The sequence below is a fragment of the Pocillopora verrucosa genome, chromosome 7, assembly GCF_036669915.1.
Source record: "Pocillopora verrucosa isolate sample1 chromosome 7, ASM3666991v2, whole genome shotgun sequence".
In the NCBI taxonomy this organism is placed as follows: domain Eukaryota; kingdom Metazoa; phylum Cnidaria; class Anthozoa; order Scleractinia; family Pocilloporidae; genus Pocillopora; species Pocillopora verrucosa.
Window position 1 is genome coordinate 4114512 of NC_089318.1, and position 19230 is coordinate 4133741.

The window sequence follows — 19230 nt, forward strand, 5'->3', positions numbered from 1 at the left end:
AAAACCGGCGAAGTCAGAAGCCCCGTGATAGGCTCCCGACAAAGTGGTATTTCACTGTAAAGCTATCTTCATTAGAGATGGAAGCATATGAACGAAGATCTCATATCTAATGAAATGACCGGATGACTGTTACTTTCTGGAAACTTTTGCGCCTGTTTAAATATCAACAGATTTTTCTCGGCAACGATTTTGCATTCCGAGAACGGGCAGTGATGCGTTGCTAATTAATTAAAGGATGTAGGGGTCACATTGGTGGAGGATAAAGGCCAAACCAAAAACGCCTCTTGCGACATCATATGCTCATTAAACAGAGGAAACGTGTCTTTTCATCATTCACTTCAAAAGAAGGGATGAAACCACCTTTTTACAAAGATGAATCGTACTTGATGTTTACTTTGATCTATATTGACAACAATCTTGCTTTAAAAAGCCTCCCCGCCAGATCCTCAACAATGTATCTATATACGCTTCAGCGTCTCTGGGAAGCTCTTCACATTTACGTACACTGCTTATCTGTGTTTAGTGTCTAATTTTTTTCCCTAAAAAATAACAAACGGATGCAAGAAGGGCCAATAGCGACGCAAATTGTGATAATTGTTGGCCAACTAGACAGATATGCTTGGGCAAATATTTGAGAGAGAGAGAGCATAAATTATGTATCTTAGTCACTATTATCAAGTTAACAATCAATATAGATCACTCTGATACTGAAAATATCCTTCGCGGGGGAATAGTTAAAAGATCTAGAATCTTTTTTACAGGGTTTAAATCTTGGCCAGTGAAAAGCATATCATTGAAGAGAATAAAGATTGTAAACAGAAGAAAATTTTGACCATTAAAGCGTTGGTAAACAGATGTTTTCGCAAACAAATGTGTAAGTGTTGGTTTTCAAGTGAATATTAGGTAAGAAGCATAAGCTTTGTGTTGGGTCGCTTCCTGTTGCTAATAATTGTTTTGAGCTTTGACTTTTCTGGCACTAATGCTGTTTAGTCATCTACAAATGAAAGAATCGTTTATCGAGTAAATCTCTCGCGTGAATCTAGATGGATTTCAAAAGTAATACACAAGTTTTGAGTGACGCGACGCTCAGGAGGGACGCGTTTTTTTTTTTCGCCTAAATCCGCGTTAAACATCGCGCGCGTGACGCGAAGTCCAAAGGCGCTTATTGTGTTGAAAGGAGCTGAAATGGTTTCTTTTGTGTCTAGTGTGTGACGTCATGGCGCAGCTCCAATCAGAGCCCGGAAGCCAGTGGGCATTGGCCCCTCATCCGGCGAAACAATGCTCTGAGTTTTTCATAATGAGGTTTACAGTGTTTGGTGATTGTATGGTCAAAACGTGGAGATCTTTTGCGCTTAGAAAATGACTCTCTCTGTTTAACTTTACTCTTAAGGATCGACAGTTTCGGTTAAATATGGCGTCAGTTTCTCACGAAAATGTATCGCTCGCGATAGAGGAAAGCGCTTGGCTGAGCCGTGCTTGAGGAAAGCACGCAAGCTTCACTTGCGCGTGGTGAACAACGCCAGCTGCGAGAGTACAATCGTCAGTAGCGGTGTCTCCTGGAAATGGAGAAACAAATACCCGACTCAGTAATTCTTGAAGTGTTCAGGTACTTTACGAAAAGAGAACTTGGGGTTTTGGCTCAAGTTTGCCCGCGCTGGAGAAGAATTGCGTACGATCGTTCGCTTTGGTGTGTTGTTGACATGAATGATTTTTGGCCTGCGGTTGATGAAGAGACGTTGTTGATGTTGATCAGGACGCGTTTATCTTCGGTAAAAGCTCTTAATTTGGGCGGCTGTACCCTCACAGCCAAGGTGGCTAAAGAACTCGCGAAAAGATGCCATCAACTCCGCAGTCTGGTCTTTTACGGAGCGGAGGTTGAAAGCGAAACGGGACACGAAGGTATACGCGACTTTCCAACGGGCTTAGAACTCATGGATTTACGCTACTCGTGGGGAAATTTCAAGTTTATGAGAAGATTACCGAGGCATTTTACTCAAATGAGATACGTTGGATTAGGGATGGACTCATCTGAGAGTCTCGTGCCTGATGTTTTTGCGAAAATGAGGAACTTGCGCATTCTTGATTGCACGGATTGCGAGACACTGACTGATGACGCACTTCTCAAGGTCTCGATGAATTGTCCGCACTTAGAATCGATATGCTTGAACGAATGCAAGAATTATCGGGGAAAACACCTTTATCGAGTCCTAAATAACTGTAAATCTGTTTCAACACTGCTTATTCGTTTCACAAAGATCACCGATGAGGCACTGATGGCAGTCAGTTGGGAAAAGACCGTGGTGAAAGAACTCGATTTGACCGGTTGCTATTTCGTGACAACCACTGGCCTTTCAAACGTGATTTCTAGGTTGCCGGATATTCGCTATTTCAAAATGAATCAATGCGGATTTCGGCACATTCTTCATTTGAGAATTTACCAAGAAGTTCGACCAACGTTGGCCTACAAATGTTTAGAGACTTTAGATCTGCGATGGAACTTTCTACTGTCGGCGGAATGTTTGGAGGGCGTTCTGCGACATTCCCCGTCCCTACGATACTTAGGAGTTAGTCACTCCCCAAGGATACCCCCCTCAGTGATAGCTGAGATGTTTAAGTTTGTTTCCAAGTTGAGGATTTTGGAGTTTGGACCTCTTCGTAAGGAGGCCTTGTCAGAAAGTTCATTAGTACCCAACCTTATCAAGATGTGCCCTCTTATTGAGGCAGTGTCTTTAATCAATTTCAAGTTGATTGATGATTCTGATGCGGACTTGGTCCAGGAACTTAGAGACAAATGCAAACACATCAGGGAAGTTAAACTCTGCAGTCCCCGCATTGAGCACGTCGCCATTGGTAACAGCGGAGAAACCATCACTGTGGAACGACTCCTTATCAAAATGGAGAGCCTACTGCCAAGCCCAGAGAACACACTTGGCAAAGTAATCAACAAATTGCATGTTTAGGTAGTTCTTTTTTATAATCATTAAAAATCTTCATTGTACATAGTAGCCAGATGTTGCAGATAAAAAAAAATATATTCATTCTATTTTCACAATCAGAAATTAATATTCAACATTACAGTAATCACCAGTGTATGATATGAGACATTTTCAACTTATGGATTAAGTTGATCATATCGATTTAAAGCCATTCCTTTGTTAGCAGATGGCCGTACTTAATGGACTTCTTAAATATCAGCATTGGATTTTATTATTCCTTAAAAAAATCTCAAATTTCAAATTCTAATGAATTTCCTTTGGGAAAAACATCCAATTTAAAAGAAATTTTACTTCGCCCAGATACTGCAAGGATCTCTCTTTTTTTCACCGAGGTTGAATTCAATTATGGTTCATTTCTATCTAGTTACTTTTTCATTCTTTGGAACTATTTATGTCATCAGTTGTATTGATTTTGAGCAAACAGTCTGTACCTTTATGAAGATTTTTTTCTCAGTAAGCTTTTGTGTTTTGCAACTGAAATTTGGTGTATTACATTAGTTCCCTCTGTTTGCTGCCCAAAATTCACCTCAAATGGGATTATTGTCAAATTGATTTCATTTTTCTCAACATTGTAAATAATACCAACATAGCAGAGTGTGTACCAAGCAAGCTGGACAGTGCAGTGTTGTAAGGAGAATTAATATAGCAGTGATGGACCAGAAAGGAAAGTTTCTCAAGAAATTCCCTATGCATTATTTATCCAACATTGTCTAAGTCCTTCCAACTAGTCTTTGTTAAGATTTGCAACACCACTATTTCTTGTGTGGGAGTTTTTTTTCTAAATGTATTCAACCCTGTTGTTATGGAAGGGCCTAATTATATGTTTAAAATGATGTCTTTGTTTCCAACAGTGGCACAGGTGAATTTGACTTGAGAGTTAAGCCACACTGAATAATCTTAAGTCACTTGAGTATTTCCCTTTTTCTTTTAAGCTAAGGGCTTTGCCATTTCAATTCCTCTAAAGGATACTTTAAACCAACAATTTTTTTGTTCAGTAGTTTTGAATAATTCACAATAGGTAATTGTATATCTCACACTTTACTCACAAATTTAAGTCATTACTTGAAATCATTTACATAACAGGCCCTTCTGCTAGTCATTTCTTCTTTGTCTTGCTGTAGAAGTCAAGTGGTGTTGCAAATCCTTTGTCTAAATGTTGTGTAAGGACTTTAAAAGAAAGAAGTTATTCTAGGACTGGATCCTAAAAATATAGCTCAAAATGTTGAAAATCTATAATGACCAAAAAAGAACATTTAATGCAGTGTATTTATATCATATAATTATGACAAATTTCTTTGAAAAATTGTTAAGAAATCACAATGTTAGTGGTGTATGAGTGGTGTAGCTCAAACTATGTAAATGATGTTTTGAAGAGTTGCCAAGAAAATTGTTATACAATAGCTTGTATGTGTCATATCTTTCTTTTTGATGTATTTGCTAACGAAATTATGCCTACTGCCATTCAAAAGTTCTGACGGGTATGTTGTTATTAAGCTACCTTTTTACTTGACACCCAATTTAGCAAAATGCTACAAATCATACTGAAGGTTGATTACTTCAAAATTGTGATGATCTTTATCACTTTTATGTCAAAATTTTAAAATATTTTAGCATAGTAAGCTACATTTGGAGATTCATTCATTGATTTTCTTTTATATTTCGTAGTTATGATGGGCATTTTCTGTTTCTGTAGAAAAAAAAAAAGATAAATAATTTTTTGAATGAACAAGCTGAACATTCCCTCTTCCTGGGTTTCTTTAGAGCAGATGCAGAGTCACACAACCCTACAACTGTCCATAGCAGCCCAAAAATTCCAATTTCAAACTAGTAGTTATCTGTTTCCATTTTTCCACAAGCTAAGTACCCTCAATCGTATTTGTCCCATTTATTTCAACAAATTTTGACTTAAAACATCATTTGATAAGTGCAAGCTATTGCATGTCTCAGTTCCTGTTTTCCCTCCCACACAAAAGCCAAATAATTGCAGAAAATTGAACTCGCCATTCAATAAATTTTTTTCCCAAAAGAAATTTGGTTGCATAGAGACTAATAAATATCGTGATAAGTGATCGTAAAATCGTATTATATAACAGGTCAGGTAACATGTTTTTGTTTTTTTGTAAAGTTAAGGGGTCACATGACAGGGTTATCCACAGGCCTATCCACCCGTTCAGCAGTCTGGTCTCTAGTTTTCATGCCTGTCCTCGGTCAACATGGCGGACGTAATGATAGCGTTTCTGGAGCTGAACAGTTTGTTTTAGGGAGACTTGCCTACTGTTCAGTTTTTACTCCCGTAGAAATATTTAAGATTACTTATTTGATGTTTGCTTACATGGAGAGGCCATTTTAAATGGCTCAAATGGATCCTGAAGTTGCGAATCGCCTCCACAAGGAAGGCGCGACCCTGATAGTTTTGGACGTTCCCGAAGGCACCGAATTCGGCATTGATTACTTTTCTTGGAACGTTGGTCCACGATTTAAAGGAGTAAAAATGGTACCACCCGGGCTTCATTTTATACACTACAGCGCAGTAGCTGGTGGAGGAGAAAGCGCTGCGAGAGCGGGCCTATTTCTATTCACAAAGTGTCAAGATATCTTTGTTATGAAATGGGATCCGAGCAGTGAGGATGTGATTCAAGTGGTTTGTAATGAAGAAGAATTAACAAGATATAGGCAAGGTATTGTATTTTTACATTTTCATGCTGATATTTTTTAACCCATGAGTGACCAAGATAGGATTTCTTCTTACAAGATAAATTTATCACTCAGACAAGTAATGAGAATAAAGAAAAATATACTTGTTTTAATTGATCCAATACCAAACCTTCAGTACCAACATCATAAGAATTGTATAGCAGACAGTAAGGAGAATTACTAATAAGAACCTTCACAGCGCCTCTGTCTACTAAGGGGTATAAATGGTTACTGGCAGATTATCAGGGAAGTCCAATGAAATGATTTAGGGTAACCTTGCAATGGACTGGCATCTCATCCAGGGGAGAGTAAATATATTCCTAGTGGCTTCTTGCCATAGACACCAGAATGAGCTTGGCTTGAGTACAGACTTTACTTTTCACTGTGAATGTAGTGTGCTAATTGGTAGAGTTTGAACACGCATGAAAATTGTATATGTGTGTCTGATAACCATGTGTCTGAGCATATAAAATGCATCTGCACAGCAAACATGTAGACTGATACTATAGAGTGCTGAAAGTTTAAAACAGAGAATTGTGTGAATCACTAGCAGTCATGGTGCTCACAATATTTTTAACACAGTTTGCGATTTTATTTTTTGACATGTATAGGTTTACAAGATTTGGATTCTTTTCTTGGTCCCTATCCTTATGAACACTTGAAGAAATGGGTCTCCTTGACCAGCCATATAACTAAAGATTTACTAGATAGACTTCAACCTGTATGCAAAAAGATTTCTTCAGCAACTGAGCTTCCCCAACAGCCACCGCATACAAGAGCAAAGCCTTCAATGTGTGAGGACACCATTTCTTCATTTGCGCATGATCCAGATTCTGTGATAAGATTTTCAGAGATTCCCAAACAGAAGTTCCCAGAGGGTGCCTCTCCAGCAGAAATTAGCAAACATAACATGGACAATAGTTATGTTCTTGGTAACATGATCAGTGGCATGAAAGGTAAGTATTTTTGTGGGACCTGTAACTCATTTAAGAAGTTATTACTGTTAAAAATTATGCTCTCCTCCTCTTAATCCTGTAACTCCAGGGTCAAATTTTTAATTCTCCTTACTGTCAACTATACAATTCTTATAATGTTAGTTCAGAGAATTTAGTATTGGATCAACTAATTATCCCCAAATTTATATTTTTCTTTATTCTCATGACTTATCTGGTTGATATTGTATTGATATTGTAAGGAGAAATTCTGCCTTGGTCACTCATGGGAGTTAAAGGATTAAAAGTGAATCTTGAATTTATTTTCTGAGCTTGTTTTGATCAAACTATGGAAAGATACATGACAGCTTCATTCAGCCAATTTTTGATCTGAAAGTTTGCAGATTGCCTCAACATTTTGATTTCTAAAAGTAATAAGCATCTACTGTGATACCCTTACAAAGTATCACCCCTGAATCAACATTAACTCTTTACACCCAACATCATAATGCATATTCTCCATACTGTTCTCTACACATTTCCTAGGTTCTAACAAGGAGAATTTGTAAAACCATCCAGAAATTCGTTAGTCACTGATCATTTCCTTCATTCTCATGACTTAAACATTTGATTCAAGGGATAGGACCTGATTGTGGTTTTATCTGAATTGTATCTTTCTTGTTTCCTTTTTCATTGCTTCTTTTTCTTTTCTTTATCATCCAAGACAGAAAGGAAATTGTTGGTGAACTTCAGTTTGCCTTTGTGTGTTTCCTTGTTGGCCAAGGTAGATATTTTGCGTTTATTTATTTATGTTCATTAATGTAAATATTATGGTGCAGTTGAAAGCTGTTTTTTCAAGAGTGTGGTTGCCTTACCTTTGTCACTTCCTGCATGGTTATTAAGGGCAACTATACTCTCTATGTAGTTTATAATTGTTGTAGTTTATGTGTAACTGTTGGGTATAGATAAAGTTGTTGTTGTTTTTATGAAACATTCTGTAAACAGACAACCTGTTTGACCTCAGCCACAAATAAATCTCGTTTTAAGGGAGCTATTTCTTGATATTTTGAGTTGTTAAATCTGACTTTCAAACTCCTGAATATTAAGTCTCAATAAAGTATAAAAACAGCAGTGAATATAAGCCAGAGAGAGATAAAACATAGCTGTGAATTAGACTTTGTTTTGGAGGAAAAAAACTACTGGTACCTCACTGGAATGGATAATTAGCTAAAAATTTGCATTTTTGGCAGTGTATGATGCATTTGAACACTGGAAAAGACTTCTCAATCTGCTGTGTAGTTGTGATGAAGCTTTGTCAACTAACAGTGAGATATTTGATGCCCTGATAGGTAAGTAGTCTGTTTTATCACTGAGTTTTTCAAAGCACATACCAATCAATTTGAAATCTATTTATAATTTGGGAAAGAGTGACTAACTTGTGTATGATGGAGTTAAATGGTAAAATTGGTGGATTTCATCCTTCTACTTCTAAGATCTCATCAGTGATTCTCCTTACTGTCTGCCATCCACTTCTTAGGAAGTTATTCTGGCAAATTTGTTAAATTAAATCGGTTATTAATCCCTAGTTGGTATTTTTCTCTAATCTCATCAATTGTCTGCTTTATACTGTAAGGAGAAATTCTTTCTTGGTCACTCATGGGAGTTGAAGGGTTTAAAAGAGACTTAATCTTTTAACTCCCAGTTCAAATTTGTAATTCTCCTTACTGTCAACCATACAATTCTTATAATATTAGTTCAGAGAATATAGTATTGGATCAGCCAATCATCCCCAAATTGATATTTTTCTTTATTCTCTTCACTTATCTGGTTGATCTTGTATTGATATTGTAAGGAAAGTCATTCTGTCTCAGTCGCTCATGGAAGTTAAAGGGTTAAAGTGATAAGATACTGGCACAGGATATCTTCTATGAGAAAAAAATATTCGAGAGTTTTTGTCTGTTAAAAGATGGCTGACAAGGAAAAATCCTAAATTCCTTTTGGGAATAAAACCTGAAACCCAGGGATTCCCAGCTCCTATGCTCTACAACTGAATCACAGAGACTCTTTGGTGAGGTGGGCCAATACAAGGTTCAATTGTGACATGCATCCTGTGTACCATTAGGATCAGCCGTGTTGAAAGCATCATATGTGTAAATGAAAAGGTTGTAAATCTCAGCTTGGTAATGAAACAGAAAAGATTTTTCTTTGTCTCATCTGGAGTGTGGGGTAAAGAGTGTGGGCAAAAGGAAAAGAGTATTTTTTTATTAGCTATACCAACCATCTTGTCAACTACTGCATGTCGACAAGATGATGTTAATCCAAAACAGTCTCCTAATTTTTGTAACTTAAGACTTTTTTCCTATTTGGGGAGAAGGTGGAGATATGCAGGACTGGGAAAAGAAAAGACCCTCTGTCATTGCTACTGTATTGATGCATTAGACTGCTTTGTATGAGGGGTACTTGTTACAAAGCCTAATATGACTCCTGATCAATTACTGAATTCTCCTTTCAAACAATCCTGTATTCCCTTGTGAAACTGAAGGAGAAGTTGATGTTGCATAAAAAGCCACTGAGAGTTTTATTCCCTACAACCCATCAGTTGAACATTATAGCCACATCACATAAGTGCAGTGATGTTGATTTTTATATTCCTTCTTTTCTTTGTATACAAGTTTTTAATTTTTTTCTTTTGTTCTTTATTAAGTTACTACTCTGCCTTGTTTCGCTTAGGTGTGTTGCATTTTCAAGTGCAAGAAATTCCAAAAGATTTCTTTGTGGACATTGTGTCAACCAACAATTTCCTTACCACAACATTGCAGGTAATGGCCTGTGAGGATAAATATTATTTCCTTTGTAGAGAGACGTAATTGCTAACAGGAGAACCTGTTTGAAACAGATAGCCTTGGCACTATCACCAGTGTCAGCTGAATACAGCTTTAGTAAACTGCAGGATGAAATTAGTGTTGTAATCTTGAAATGGAACAAAAAGAACATTCAGCTAGCTTTAGAACCTAACCCTTCCAATTCAATCGAATAACGCGTCACAACAAGAATTTTAAAGGTTTTAATAATGAAAAAAATTTAACCGGTAACTGAACGTTATTACCCCACTAAAAGTATATCTAATAGTTAATTACATTAAGGTACATAAGTTTAAGATACTTCCTATCCCTAACATCATAAAAGGATAATCGAGATGGTGGAGAGGTGATGTTCATTTAAAGAAATTTATGAAGAGAAGTCATTACCAAAACTAGACACCCAGCGGAACTTAAAAATCGATGAGGCTGAGGCCTCGAGAAACTGTTTCCGTCCCGAGCCTCCCGCAGCTTCATTTTCACGCTTTACCCTTTAAAACGCTTCCACAGGGTGTTTCTGTTTAGGTCAATTTTTTTTATACTTTTATGAAACGCTCTATGGAGATTTAGATTTCCGAAATTAAGATGTAAAACGACACTTATTATCCCTGAAATTATCTTGTATTAGATCGTATTAGGCATCTTTGAGCTTAGCCGAAAATCTTCCTAATCCTTTAGTCCTGTTACTTACGTGATTGTTTTGTTCTGTATTTCTTTGTTTGTATAGTAATTATCCTAACTCGATGTCGTGTATGCTGTTGTTTATCGCCTGGTCAACATTTCCCCCGCTTTACCCTATTTTATTCTCCATTCGCTTTTTCCTCATTCTTTGCTTTATTAATCGTTCAGGTGTTTTTCTCCAACATGGAGAGTTCGACGACTGCGGATAAAAAGTTAGTGGACAAGGCGCGGCGATTTCGGCTTCATCTAACCAAACGATTCAACTGGGATTTTGAGAGCGAGCCGGAGGAGTTTGCACCAGTTGTGGTTGAAACATGATGTGTAAACACCGCTTGTACTGAAATCAGTTCGGAGCTGGATTACACTGGTGAAAAATTTGTCATCAGCAGTGAATGTAAACTTTTTTTTTCTTTGTTGGGCCGTCAGGAAAACCATCAAAAGGTCACAAAGTCATTCCCTTGTTTATGTTAAAAACTAGAGGGTTTGCTGGTTTTCCAGGAATAGCGATTGGGACGGCATAAGGTGTGTGCGTTGAGGAAGGGAATCATCTCAATTGTACTACCGTAGTGCTTGCTATAACAAACCTGCATTGCCTAGCGCGCACACCTGCAGCCAGCGAGCTGTAGATTTGCTCTAGAGGTATTCACGATGGCAAATATACTAGACAACAAAGCGCTACCTGTTCAATTTTCCCTGCGTGCCTGGCTGGCTGCCGTGCTCTGGATAAAAAAAATCTCTCCCACTTCAATGAGTGTCTGCGACATGGCTACTGTTTTTATGGATATTACTCGTGATATTTTTTTAACACAAATCTGAACGCCATCATCATAAAATTCTGGCCGTGCTCTTACTGGCAATATCAGTCAAAATTTATACCTCTGATTTAAGTGTTTAACTGTGAAGCGGTGTTTATTCAAAGTAATGAAACTTTCAACAGCCCACTTAAACGGCACATGCCCTAAAAGAAGTATGTCTGCTTTTTCTGCGAATAGGATTCTTTAATTTCCTTTTCTCATCTTAAACTATGATAGATTCAAAACCGCGATGAAGAAAGGAATTAGTAAATGAGACAAACTATTTTTTTTTTCTTTTTACCGCAAAAGTCATCGTGTACCATGAAATTCCAGACCCAGTACTCTACAGTATAGTGAAACTCTCAGTAAAAAAAAGCTCCACGTTCGACTGGACGGCGTGTTTTTGCTTCTTATTCAGTTCACTTACGATGCCGGCTTGGGTAAGCCTTCCGTGCTTATTTTTCCCATAAGCCGGAAATCCTTAACCCTTCCCTTAATCTATCACATGCAATATTTTAAAATAAATGTTACTATTTTGCTCGAAATAGCGATCGAGCCCGGTACATTTCACATGGGATTTAAACTCCCCCTCTGTCCGCCTGCCTCACATCAGACCTATCTCCTTCTTTCAACCGCCCTGGCCTTCCCCTCCCCCGAGGGGGGAAAACCGTCTATCTTCAAAGCGTGACCCATATTAGCTCCGTAAATTTCCATGTTACACTGACATGTCTCAGTCCTTATACGAGAGTTCCTTTCCTCAACCTCCCTAAACCCCTTCTTCCAATCTTCCCTGATCCGCAATCACAACCGAAGCTGAGTTCCAACACAAAGCGTCATGGTAAATCAATGAAAAATTTGTGTCGGAACTATTGAATGAAATCTGACACCCTAACCACAGGGGGTGGCGGCTGACCCTCGTCCCTGTCACGATTATGAATGACTTCCCACAGTTTGGCACACCAAGTGAATGTTGAACAAGGGAGATACATCGGCAAAATGTCGTGTCCTCATCGCAGCGCTGTAGTGGTGATTTTGTGTCTATTTTCACTGTTCCCTGGTTCTATTCGAAGTTCCCCCGGATACGGTATGTTTATGCTTTAAATATTTCATTGTTTTCTTATGCGAGGTACTCGGAGTGACCGTGTTCATCTTTCATTCTACTTTTGCGATCCTGTCAAGATAACGATAACTGTTTTTGTCTTCCATTGGATTCAATTGTGAATTCTTTTCATGGCTGCTGTTTGTATGATCCAGGATAATCAGTTGTCTATCAATCACTCATTTACGGCAAACGTTTCTAATTCCGTCATAAAAGGTGTTTATACCGTGCATTCAATCCAAGATTCCTCGTAAAATCATGGCGAAATGATAGCATTTAGATTTAATCATTAGAGTTGTAACAAGACTCCGAAGTTGAAGCTTAGAGCTCAGGAATTTATTATCAAAACACCACGAATACTTGCCTTTAAATACCTCTAGCAGAGAGCATAAAGCTACGATGAAGTAATTCTTCCATTAGGAGAAAAATCTGGAAGTTGCCGTAAAACACAAGTATGTCAATTACAGTAGTATCATTTACAGATACTCTATCAAGAACCTGGTTAACTGCGAAGTATTTTATCATAAACAGCGGCAAAAATGCAGGCTAATGGATTTAATAAACCCCAAATTAGTATTTTTGTTTTCCCGGTCACCATGTACATTAAACAGAAACATAGCCGCGTATAAATTCTGGAAAAAAAAACGTATTCAACCTTTCGCTAAGATTTATATTCTGCCTGGCTCGTCTACCAGAGAAGCAGTGTCGTCATGTTCCACCTCCTTCGCGGTCGCGCACGAAAATCGCAATTCGTGGTTTTCCTTAACATCGTCAAGTGATCTTTGCGTGCCACTATCCCCCTACAAAACCTAGAACAAGAGTGATGATCGATTTGTTTAACGTAAGAGTGTGAATTAAGAGACTACAGATGTGTCACCGATTCGCTCAGTTACACTCGTGCTGATGATAAGAACCTCATATACCCTCGTTACGGATTCGCGCAGTATGTTAGCTTTAAATATGCTATGATTTTAACAGTCCATTCCTTTGTCGTCTACGAGACTGTGCCGCATTTAAACAGCCTAGACTGAGAGTTTGTGAGTTTGTTAAAATATTATGTCTTGAACACAATAACAAAATGGAAAGGTATATCTTCAACAGAGTGATGATTTTGACACAGCCTGTCCAAACTTTTGACGAATTTCCTCCTGCCTTTCGTTCAGTATTCTGACGCAGTGGGTGGGGCTACAAAGCTCGCACCACAATATAATCCCCTCCTCTATCAATGTGGGATAAAGCAGAAGTTGCATGGAAAGACCCGACTTCGGACAAGTTTCGCAATAGCCCAGTAGGAGAGTTAAAAGCTGGGATTTTATTTCGATTCAATTTTCGTCATTACTTCTGCTCTGATCTACACGCGTGATCCTGATGTTAGATCATGTTACCACAGATTTTCTCTGATTACGGGCGATTAGCGCCGTCGGATTAGATTCTGCGGAACAATAAATAAAGCTATCAGGGTCCTAGTAACGCTCAATGAAAGAGTGATGACAAATTTCGTCTCAAGTAATTGAAAACAGGAACATCGGGAAAACCACTTAAGGTTAGACTATTAACAGCATGCGTTTTACGTAAATGCTTTCTTGACAAGAACCTGACAAAAGTTTCCCAGTGTTTTTTGAGAATTATCGGTGGTTTAATGTTTCTTAATATGACCTTTCCTAAAAAAAAAGGCTTTTAATAAGCTCTTCACACAAAACAAACGTGACCTTGACCTATGCCAAGGCGCGGTGTTGTGTTGCGAAGATGCTTGCATAAAACCTCAAAGGGTTTTTTTTTTCTAAAATACTTCAAAATGCAATACCTTGAGAATGAATTAGATTACCTTCCGTCCTTTTTCACTCTTTTTTATTCCCTCCCATCTAAAGGATCTATCAGTGAACTTTCTGGTTTAGTTCTCGAGCAAACCCCTGTTAGTGACACCTTTGTAACTCAAACCCTTCCCATATCATGTGAAGCTTGGGTAAGCTGTGGCTCTGAGTCACGCAATGGCACTGGAGGGATGGGTGGACAACGAGGCGGGGCCTATCGTGTGATAACCATAAACCTATCGATGCGCTTTCGAGCAAATAAAAAATTGTTGTCTCAATTAGAATACGAATCGGAAAAAAATCGGAAATTAAGCCCCCAATTTTTTTTTCCCGGAAAAAACACAGACACTTGTTTTTTTCACCGGGAGTCGCTGTTTTAAAATACCCGTTTGTTGCTGAGCAACGACCAGCACCCACTTTTGTTCGTTGAATAGGGGGGGATAAACATTTATCCGTTTGTTACAGTGGTGGCAAAATTTTTGCCGTGTTGTTGGGGTACATGTGCTGTGTTTAAATTCATCTGGCCTAGTTTGGATAGGACTAGATTGTAATTGCTCCTTTTCTAATCAAAGCGTGTTTTGTTTCTCTGAATAGTCTTCGAACACAACAACTACTTTTACAAGTTTGTATTTCCTGAGGATGACACTCGAACTTGGTACGAAGCGGAAACGCTTTGTAAGACGCGTGAAAACGGCCATTTGACAAGCCTTGTATCTAACAGAGAGATAGAATGGGTAAATGGTGTGATAAAAAACGCCGTACGAGATTCGCAGACAAAAGTCAGGCTTTGGATCGGAGGGAACGACCAGAGAATTAATGATGTATGGGATTTCCTCGACGGGGAACCTCTACGGTATAATGTTGTTCCCTGGGCGCCCGGACAGCCATGGAGACCCCTGGATGTACATTACGCCTACTGTGTCTCTCTTGAGTTTGAAGGTGAAAGCTCAAGATGGTACGTTGAGGACTGCTTTAAGGCGCACGGTTATATCTGCAAGTCAAAGCGTAAGTTACAGTGGTGATAGCCCTTTGACATACGATGTGGGATGGGTTAGGTGACAGTAGTTGAAAAAAAAAAAACCAAGGGGCCTTGGGTGGGGTCGTGTAACGCAATTTTCAGTGGTCAGAGGGTTTCGTATCAGGCCACGTAAGGTCTCGGTTCCACGCTGTTAAAGAAATTCTACAACGCTGGCATTCAGTGCCATAACCTAGATTCATAAAGATGTCATCGCAATGTGGTGAGTGGTTAGGGCGCTGGACTTGTAATCTGGTGTCTCGGGTTCAAGCCCCTCACCTCACCTGGCTACCAGCCCCACGGGGGGAGTGGTCAGTTTATCATTATCATCGCAAAAATAAGCTACCCATGGAATACCAAATGTTGTCAAAATATTAATCGAGGCCAATTAATACCTTTTAAGTAGCAAACGGTGATTTAAAAAAGAAACTCGACATGCCTGGAGAATCGGATCCTTCAAAATCTTCCAATTTTAGTACATGACTTTTTTTTGCTTTCTGTTAATGGGAAATTCCCTCTCTTTTTGCAGAGCCGTCTTCAAGAATCACGGAGAAAAAGAGATTCGGATACAGTAAGGGCCTTGAAATTCAAATACAACAAAATTAACAGGAAACAACATATGATGTTTTAAAAACATTTTGTTGAATTTGATTTGCGTTTAATTTAAGGTTTCGATTATATCTAATTGTCTTCCTGCTGTCCTCGAGACCTAGCCGGCCACACTGGTATCCTGTTTTCTAAGGGAAGAGGATGAGTGGCGGGGATGATATTTCCACTATTTTGCAAGATCACTCTTTGTCCTTTGTTTAGACATAAATAGTTCCAGATATCTTATCTTTACGCCGACCAATTCTCATTTACGAGAGCCTTGTGAATTTCAGGTTGGGAATGGGGAAATCACATTTACAAATTCTTCCCTCTACCGTGGACCGGTCTGAGTTGGACAGAAGCGGAGGAGTACTGCTCGGTGATGGAGAAAGGCCATCTGCTAAGTATCCGATCTCGGAAAGAAAGCCGATGGGTCACCGACAGAATCCGACAAATTCGTCAGGTAATCGGCTTCCGAAAGTTATGGATTGGAGCATCGGATTTTGGACATGAAGGAGAGTACGAATGGTCCGCTAAAAAACTACCTGTTACTTTCCAACGGTAAGAAAAGGGACAGATGTATTAAAATCGAAGAAGGAAAAAAAATGGGAATTCATGATTGTAATGATTCAATCAAAAGTCACTCAACAAAGGACAAAAAGAAAAATGGAAAGGATAGGAGGGATGGAGAAGGATTGGGGGTACGAAAGTTGAAGGTTGAAAAGGGTGGAAGAAGACAAAGGAAAGGACAGATTAAAATGCGGGAAGGGAAGAGAAGTTGTAGCACGAGCAGAAAAGAAATAACTGAAGCCTAAATGGGGAAGGAAATCGAACAGGGGAGAGGGTAGGGTGCTAAAGAGATGAGAGAACATGAGGAAAATAAATTGTTCTTTTTTGTCCTTTTGATTTGAAATATTTTTGTGATAGAGCGGCAATTAGCCGGTATCCTGGCTATTGTGTTTACTGATGTACTCCTCGACTTTAGGCCGTTCCCATGAAGGACATTTCGAAGCTAGTCGTCACCCTATTCAGTCATCTTTTTAGCATCAATTCTTACTTTGTTTTTGCTTCTTGTGTAGATGGGCTCATGGCGAGCCTTCTCATTTCTCTAAACATCACAGAGAGGACTGTATAGCTATTCGTTCCCATCCTGATTGGGGAAAATGGAGTGACGAGAGCTGTGTGATGGAACATCCCTTCATATGCAAAACAAGACGTAAGTGGTGGTGAATGGTCCTCATTTGAGCCTCGGTTTGATTTCCTGGTCCCAGAGAAGGGGACTAGTACATCAAGTCGAGGCTCACTCGTAAACTTATCGCTTACAATAAACGAACAAACAAAGTTTTCTTTCAAGTTTTGGCTAAACCGCCAAAGTTTCTCCTTTCTTTTAAAAAAGCCGTTCTTATTTTAAGAAATTTGCTGTCGCTCGATGAGGCTCCGTACGAACGTGAGTTTCAAAAGACGAGACGTTTGTTTCACGACTTTTCTTCAGGGAACTTTATCGGTAAACTTAAACGCAGTATTAGTCTTTTAAGTTTTTATCTTAGTTCATATAAAAGACGCTATAGTGTTGTCAGTCGTCTTATAGTTTTGGAAAAATCTGGGTTCGAGAGCTGACTGGGTCATTGTTTGTGTCCCTGGGTAAGAAACTTGCATCTTACATTACCCTTCCCCACCCAGGGACATAACTGTTGACCAGCGGAAAGAAACTTGGGAAAGAAAACAAAAGAAACAAAACAAGAGGCGGGAGTGGAGGATAGGGGAAGGGGTTGGTTTCGCCGATAGAGCCTAACCACTTTCTTTTCCTATTTCAGTGTGTCTTGGTAAAACAGACTTGGCATTTATGGTCGATTCCTCGACATCCGTCGGCGAAAGTAACTTCCAGGAAGCTAAAGACTTTGTGTGGTCCGTAGTCAGAAACTTTCCAATCTCAAACAACGACACACGTGTTGCTGTCATCCGCTACTCCTCACAAGCGGATGTGATTTTTGATTTTCAATTCAGTGCCAAAAACAATGTACCCTTTCTCAAAGAAACGCTTGACAATATGGAATACGTTGGCGGAGAAACGAAAACTGAGTTAGCATTGGATCTCGCGCGCACGGGCCTATTCACAGAAAAGAGAGGATCGAGAACAAAAGTACCCAAAATTCTCGTGGTGATGAGTAATGGAAAATCGGACGACGCCTTAGCTGTTGCGCGTACATCCATGGCCTTGAAAAGACAGGAAGTGACCGTGGTGGTGGTGGCAATTGGTGACGAGGTGGACTTGGAGGAGCTGCTGTTAATGGCATCGACCCCTGAAGACGTCATAAGTGTTAGCACATTTAGTACGCTGAAGAAACGGGTGGGAAAAATCAGGGATAAAGTCTGTGACGGTGGGTGGATTGATTACGTTAAAACACAGGCATGCATCACTAGAAACAGTCTTTTTTATGGTTTTTTTCCTTTTTTCTTTTCATAATTGAACAGTACAAACAAACCACAACGATTAACGATCGTTGATTACTACAAGCAGTCCTTTTCGGTTGGTGAAGTCGGTCGGAAATAATTAATGTCAGCGCGCATCTCGGAACTGTCTTTTCATGCACCCCACCCCCAGAGTTCTGTGTAGCGTGCTCACATACACAGGACGAAATCACATTTTTCCGTATTTCTGAAACGTGGCGGAAACATGCAACTCCATGTTTCCGTTATGTTTAACATGCACAAAAAGTGGTCCGGTTCCGTTGTATACGCAGCAACGGAAACGCGAGAAAACGTCACGAAACCGGTAACGGAAACACAGGTTATCCGTCGTGTTTCCAGAACGGTTTAACATGTTTCTGCCACGTTTCCGTTTACGGATTCTTGCAATTTCGTCCTGTGATACTTTATTTTTTCTGGCTTTTTTTGACTCTCGCCGACTGCTCGTTGTCCAAATTGATTGTTTCTACAGTTATTTTAGGACCTTACGAGTCAACCTTCTGCCTTTTAAGTTTAATTGTTTCTTTGATCTTGCAGGCTTAGTCTGGTAGGAGTTTTCTTTTTTTATATATAATTTAACAGTTGCTATTTCATTGTTATTTTCAGAAATGGTTGAGAGTCAAAATAGGAGAGAGCTTGAGGAGGAAGAGGAAAACAGCGTCAAATAACCTGTGCGTTGTCGAAATGACTTTTCAATATCAATATGGCGGCTGTAGTAGCAGTAAATTGTAAATTGAATAGATTTTTTATTTGAAAATTAGACGCACAGTTTCATATTATCATCGTAGATTTTTGTTTTTTAATTTATTTATTGACGCTGCATTGAAGAACTTTTGCAAATTACTAGAGCTGGCACAACGAACGTGAATATAAGATGGAGACTGGGCCTGCACGCTCCAAGCAGCACAGGCATATTTTTTTAATGTCCGCATCACCAAAAAAAAAAAAGGAAAAGAAAAAAAGCTGATCAAAAGAAAAAATAACTCCATGCGGAATGTGTCGAGAAAGTGATAGTTCATTATCGTATGTCCATTGAAAAAAAAAGAGAATCTTGTGATTGATATTGTAATAGATGTTGCGATATTTTTTCGTTTTAAAAGTTCGCACGTTTCGAATGCATCAGTTGTTATTTTGGCTAGATTTTGTGCGCAGTTAGTCCGAAAAATCTAAGTTGGAAATAAAAGTTACTATGTTCCCAAAACAATAGCTTTGTGTTGCCTCAGTTGAGATGATTATTTTACTAAAAATAACTGTAATTTTCAAACCTCAGATATTTGCACAAGCAAACAAACGCAC

The 19230-nt window shown here is 39.0% G+C and overlaps 3 protein-coding genes across 3 annotated transcripts; all 3 read left to right on the top strand.

Annotated features, from left to right (window-relative positions):
• Window positions 1-1277: 1277 nt before the first annotated feature.
• Window positions 1278-4396, top strand: LOC131789139 (F-box/LRR-repeat protein 2-like). Its single transcript, XM_059106211.2, has one exon. It carries the CDS (start codon window positions 1563-1565, stop codon window positions 2958-2960), a length of 1398 nt encoding a protein of 465 aa, XP_058962194.1. The 5' UTR covers window positions 1278-1562; the 3' UTR covers window positions 2961-4396.
• An 811-nt stretch (window positions 4397-5207) lies between these two features.
• On the top strand, window positions 5208-11728 carry LOC131789096 (protein AAR2 homolog). The gene is made up of 6 exons (XM_059106172.2): window positions 5208-5674; window positions 6302-6646; window positions 7347-7406; window positions 7873-7971; window positions 9353-9441; window positions 10330-11728. The coding sequence occupies exons 1-6, from the start codon at window positions 5347-5349 to the stop codon at window positions 10477-10479; spliced, it is 1071 nt and encodes a 356-aa protein (XP_058962155.2). The 5' UTR covers window positions 5208-5346; the 3' UTR covers window positions 10480-11728.
• A 120-nt stretch (window positions 11729-11848) lies between these two features.
• Window positions 11849-19140, top strand: LOC131789088 (uncharacterized). Its single transcript, XM_059106163.2, has 7 exons — window positions 11849-12039; window positions 14460-14870; window positions 15410-15451; window positions 15762-16029; window positions 16548-16684; window positions 17283-17846; window positions 18541-19140. Exons 1-7 carry the CDS (start codon window positions 11892-11894, stop codon window positions 18600-18602), a joined length of 1632 nt encoding a protein of 543 aa, XP_058962146.2. The 5' UTR covers window positions 11849-11891; the 3' UTR covers window positions 18603-19140.
• The last annotated feature ends 90 nt before the right edge of the window (window positions 19141-19230 follow it).